At 44.0% G+C, this 6331-nt stretch overlaps 1 protein-coding gene across 1 annotated transcript in view; it reads left to right on the forward strand.

Annotated features, from left to right (window-relative positions):
• The window catches only part of LOC134927294 (macrophage mannose receptor 1-like), a 407906-nt gene extending 402983 nt beyond the window's left edge, over positions 1-4923 (forward strand). Inside the window, exon 30 of the mRNA XM_063921539.1 lies at positions 3257-4923. Within this exon, the coding sequence (XP_063777609.1) occupies positions 3257-3480 (224 nt within the window). The 3' untranslated portion in view covers positions 3481-4923. The remainder of the gene's footprint in view (positions 1-3256) is intronic.
• Positions 4924-6331: the final 1408 nt, after the last annotated feature.

Genomic DNA, 6331 nt, shown 5'->3' on the forward strand with positions numbered 1-6331 from the left:
CGCACTATTTGTCCTTTATCAGGGCCGAAACTAGGGGGGGCTAGGGGGGCACGTGCCCCAGGCGCTGGACTGTAGGGGGCGCTAGGAAGTCCGTTTCTGGTGCTATAATGCGCACTGCTACAGCCGCCTCCCGCTGCCTGGAAACAGGGTACTTGGTAGCGTCTAGTCTGGAGCCGGCTCAAGACGCTCACAGCGCTTCCTGGTTTCAGATGCCGCAGCGTGCGTGTGACGTCATGTCCACAGAGGGAGAGAGCCGAGGTTGGAGGCAGGAGGCAGGCCGCCAGGAGTGAAGTTTGAATGCGCACCAAAAACAATAAAAGAAGGTGCGTGCTGCAGCAGATCAGCTGCGATAGCTAAGCCTGCAACTACACTGAAAGAAGAGGAGGTGGGGAGGTAGGGAGGGGTAGTGAATCAGAGTAGCAGCCAGTGCCAGGAAGAAAGCAGCGGCACTCTCAGTTGTCTTTGTAAACTTCTTTAGTAATTATTCAAGAATGAAATACAAGTTCAAGCGTATATTACATCTTATGCTGCATAGGGTGGCTATGCAGCATAAGATGTAATATACGCTTGAATTTGTACTTCATGCTTGAATAATTACAATTTTTTTTTTTTTTACAAAGACAACTGGGAGTGCCAATGCTTTCTTTCTTATATAACTCACCATTGCAGAGGGCACCCTGGCATCTACATTTGCATCAGGGGAGTGCTGGTTCATTGCTTTGTTTATATATATAGCGAGAGAGAGAGAGAGAGAGAAGAGGTAATGAAGCGGCACTCACCACACTTGCGATCAACTTGAATTAAAGTACTTTATTTGAATCCTACATTTCGGGGCACAACCCCCGTCGTCGGGGACACCACTATGCTGTCTATGACGATGGAGGTCGTGCCCCGAAACGTAGGCACATAGAAATTTAGAAATAAAGGACCTTTATTCAAGTTGATCGCAAGTGTGGTGAGTGCCGCTTCATTACCTCCTCTACAATTAGCTTGCATAAGCTTAAGAGGGCACCCCAGCAAGTAATCCTGTTATCCGTAGGAGTGCCGGGCAAATGGAAACAAAAAAAAAATATATATATATATATACACTATAGCAGTTGGCGCACTCACGGCTCCATTAAAAGGATGACACAGACGCAGTCTTACTAGTCAACGTTTCAATGTTAAAAGAGTAAAATTTTCATCAGGACTTTTTTAACATTGAAACGTTGACTACTAAAACTGCGTCTGTGTCATCCTTTTAATGGAGCCGTGAGTGCCGCCAGCTGCTATAGTACATGTCTGGTCACTGTTTGGTTACCCGTGGAGGGCACCGGTCATCTAATGCTTTTGTTTTCTATCAGTTTTCGAGTGCTGCTTTCACTGCTCTGTTTATATATATATATATATATATAATGTGTATACATAATCATTTTATGGGGGGGTGGGGGGGCGCCAAATTCATGCCTTGCCCCGGGTGACAGGAACCCTAGTTTCGGCCCTGCCTTTATGATTTCAACAAGATTAGGTGTCCTGCTTCTAAGCAGACAATTTCTCGCTGGATCAGGCTTACTATCCAGCATGCTTATTCTGCGGCAGGATTGCTGGTTCCAAAATCTGTTCAGGCCCACTCTAACCGTAAAGTGGGTTCTTCCTGGGAGGCTGCCTGGGGTGTCTTGGCTATTCAGCTTTGCCGAGCGGCTACTTGGTCAGGGTCGAACACATTTGCTAAGTTTTACAAGTTCGATACTTTGGCCAAACTTTAAGTCCTCAGAGACCAATCTGTTCTGCAGGAACCTCAGCACTCTCCCTCCCGTACGGGGAGCTTTGGCACATCCCCATGGTACTAAATGGAACCCCAGCATTCTCTAGGGCATAAGAGAAAATAGGATTTTATGTACCTACCGGTAAATCCTTTTCTCGTAGTCCGTAGAGGATGCTGGGCGCCCGCCCAGTGCTTCGAATTCCTGCATTGTTACTTGGTCAAGTATTATTGGTTCAGTCGTTGCTGAACCGTTTCAAGTTGGTTAGCTTGGCTTTCCTTTTGTTATGTGTGAGCTGGTGTGAATCTCACCACTATCTGTGTATTTCCTTCTCTCGAAGTATGTCCGTCTCCTCGGGCATAGGTGGTCAATCTGAGTTGTTTGCTAGCTGCCGTTGTTCGCAGCGCAGCGATCAGGCTAAAATTCGGCATTTGTGCGCATGCGTATGGGCCGCAGTGCGCACGCGTGGCGTACTTTCACAGAAAACTATGCAGTTTCACACAAGGTCTGATGACGCTTTTCAGTCGCTGTGCTGATTGCTTAGTGATTGACAGGAAAGGGGTGTTTCGGGGAGGTAACTGCCCATTTTCTGGGAGTGTGCTTAAAAACGCAGGTGTGTCAGATGAAAACGCAGGCATGCCTGGGGAAACGGGGGAGTGGCTGGCCGAACGCAGGGTGTGTTTGTGACGTCAAAGCAGGAACTAACTAGACTGAAGTGATCGCAATGCAGGAGTAGGTCTGCAGCTACTTAGAAACTGCTTGAAAATATTTTTGCATTAGCGCTGCGATCCTTTCGATCGCACTTCTGCTAAGCTAAGATACACTCCCAGAGGGCTGCGGCTTAGCGTTTGCACTTCTGATAAAAGCAGCTAGCGAGCGATCAACTCGGAATGAGGGCCATAGTTACTAGACTGTGTCTGATAGGAGGGCCATAGAGGGAGGGGCCAGCCCACACTATTAAACTCTTAAAGTGCCAGTGGCTCCTAGTGGATCCATCTATACCAGCGACGTGCGGTGAGGTAACTTTCTCAGGAGGCACTGGTTAGTACCAGAGCCAGATTTACACACAATATATGAGCCAAATGGTTCATGTGTGCATTATACACAGGTGCAGTAGTATAAACTCCTGGAAATGTGGTGAGTTTTAATCAGAGATGGGTGGAAAAGATAAGTAGGTGAGGCACTGCTTCACATGCCATAGACGATTTACTCCAGAGATTTGACTTTAAAATTGATCAGAATAGAAAGAAGATATTTTTAACATATTATTTGTATTTTTCATATACTTTATCCAGTCAAAACTCTGGCACAAACGTTATTATGACAGGAAGGGCTATGCCTCACCTGCTTCACCTGCCTCACCCCACCGCACCGCACGTCACTGGTCTATACCCCATGGTACTAAATGGAACCGCAGCATCCTCTGCGGACTACGAGAAAAGGATTTACCGGTAGCTATATAAAATCCTATAATTTTTTTTCTGTCTGGTTTAAATAATTATTTTTCTTTACAGAAGAAAAAAAGGCAGATGCACCTTCACATGGCACGACAGCTGGCGTGGTTATTCTTGTAATACTTGTTGTTGCTGGAACCACCATTGCTTTGTATGTATACAGGAGAAAACTGAACAAGCCTCCTCGGAACAGAAGTTCAAACAACACGTTATTCTTTAATGGCAGCCGTGTACCCCCGACACAGGATACAGATGTTCTAGTGGAAGACATTGAGCAAAATTAACGTACTATTTTTTTTAGTGTCAGTAAAAACTTTTCATGAAGGTAAAATAATTCCTAGGTTATTGTTTCAGACTCTAAGGGGTATATTTACTAGAGTGGGGCTTTATAGAAGTGGAGATGTTGCCAATAGCAACCAGCCAGATTCTACATATCATTATCTAGCACCTTCTACAAGATTTTAGCTCAAATCTGTTTGGTTGCTATGGGCAACATATCCACTTCTATAAACTTTACATTAATTATCCTGAATAAAAGTGGCAAGCGCAACTTGGCATTAGAAATGAATCTGATGCCTCCCAACAACATTTTTAAAAATTGTACTAAAAAATTGCTGAGATACAGTATAACGTTTTGTACATGAGAGAGCCCACCTTGTGAATGCAGGTAAATAACTGTAATGCTTGAAAATAAAACTTAAGTCTCTCACTCCCAGAGGTGGCCATTTTGTAGGAAGAACCAATATGTATGTGGGTGTGGGCTATCAATTCCTTAAGAACTTGTGCCGGCTCTGAGGTTAGAGGTCTCATCTGTGGTGATGTCACTAGTTTCTTTAGAATTATACAGTACTCTGCTTCAGCCCAGAAAATGTCTGTTCCATTTTGTACACCTTAAAAACATAGAACATAATAGGATGAGCCATCACTTCATTGTATCATTCCTAATTAGAAAATATTGCCTGTATGGGGTCTTCTCTGCTTCCTCACATCTTGCTTCCTCAAATGAAATACCTTGAGGTCTAAGGCTCGGGCAGTATTACTGCACCAAAACCTCATATGCTATGGACTGACACTAGATCCAGGCTTGACTGGTCCACAGGGGTACAGGGGAAACCACCGGTGGGCCCTATTGCCTGGGGGTCCACCTCCTGCTCTAAGGGTCAGGTTCCAGACTGTGCACTTGAATTATACATCATACAGATGTTACCTTATACTGTACTATGGTGTATTTTCTACAGTGCATTGCTGTTATTAATCTGTTATTAATCTGGTACATTATCATGCATGCAGCAGCTGAATGTACTGTATATATTTATGAAGGGTTCGAGACATTGCACTCTCTAATGGTTAGTCAAAGCAATGAGGTGGAAGGCCACATACCCTCTGCAAACTGGCAACACCGCTAACATAGGCCGGCCCCCTATCATTGCATTCCCACGGTGGGCCCTACATGCCCCAGTCCGACACTGACTAGATCTGTCATTGTTACATAAAATGTTAGGTGCTTTTTGTGTACCACTACTTCAGATCATGCCGCTGACTACTGTACTCCACACTGCAACAGTATACAGTAAATACTTCAATGTGCCTTTTATATAACCTCAGGAAGCACAGGTTGTGTCTCCCGCCAGTAATCACTAATCATACACAGAGAGAGATTCCAGTTGTGTGTGTTGTTCATAATCATTGTTACAGATGATGTGTAAATTAAAATGTTTCTTTATTTCTGTCTGTGCATCATTTATTTTGTCCTTTAAGTAAACAGTGAAATATTGTTACTATTAAACACAGCATTAAGTAAGTAATACTGTATAGGCATTGTAATGGCTTGCTCTGTTAATATAGACCATCACTTGAATACAGTACACGCAGAGGTTCCCAAACACGGTCCTCAAGGCACCCCAACGGTCCTTGTCTAAAATGTATCCATTTTGGCCACAGGTGACTTAATTAGCACCTTAGTCAATTTGATTTAACCATGTTTAATGTGCTGAGCCATGGATATGGATGTGGCTGAGCCATGGATCTGTGCTGAGCTATGGATATACCTAAAACCTGGACTGTTGGGGTGCCTCTAGGACCGCGTTTGGGAACCTCTGCAGTACAGTCAGGCAGACATTTGAGGCTCAACCAATATTGAGAATACAACATATCAATTTTTGTCTTGTAACATCAGTAATTACTTGGCAAGGCGAGGAGAAGAATGACTGTGTTGGGGCACACTTGATATGATAGAAAATATTAAAACTTAACTTTTAATGCTGTCAAGTAAAATATTAAATACACATACAAAACACAAAATTAAAACTTGTCACCTCCAGTGAGAAAATTCTTCATTATATTTGAAATCTATCTCATAGATATTGGTGAACCTGAGGTGAAAGATATTGAGTTGGGATAATAATTGGTATCCAAAAAAGAGAACAGAAGCAGAGTTATATAATAGGGGACTATGGTCTGTCCAAATTATAGGTGCTTCTTGTTCACTTGGATATCAGTGAGTATCCAATAAATAAGAACAGAAGCTGAGTGTTATAAAAAAGAACTATAACATCTCTGAAGCACAGAACAGGAAGTAAGATAATTGCATGGGTATTGCGCAGAACAGGACATACAGATGATGGAGGTGTAGCACAGAACAAGACATACAGATGATGGGGGTAGCACAGAACAGGAAGATAATTGCGGGGGTGTAGCACAGAACAGGACATACAGATGGCGGGGGTAGCACAGAACAGGAAGATAATTGCGGGGGTGTAGCACAGAACAGGACATACAGATGATGGGGGTAGCACAGAACAGGAAGATAATTGCGGGGGTGTAGCACAGAACAGGACATACAGATGATGGGGGTAGCACAGAACAGGAAGATAATTGCGGGGGTGTAGCACAGAACAGGACATACAGATGGCGGGGGTAGCACAGAACAGGACATACAGATGATGGGGGTAGCACAGAACAAGACATACAGATGATGGGGGTGTAGCACAGGACATACAGACGATGGGGGTGTAGCACAGAACAGGACATACAGATGATGGGGTTGTAGCACAGGACATACAGACGATGGCGGTGTAGCACAGAACAGGACATACAGACGATGCACAGAACAGGACATACAGATGATGGGGTTGT

The sequence above is a fragment of the Pseudophryne corroboree genome, chromosome 5, assembly GCF_028390025.1.
Source record: "Pseudophryne corroboree isolate aPseCor3 chromosome 5, aPseCor3.hap2, whole genome shotgun sequence".
Classification (NCBI taxonomy): Eukaryota; Metazoa; Chordata; class Amphibia; order Anura; family Myobatrachidae; genus Pseudophryne; species Pseudophryne corroboree.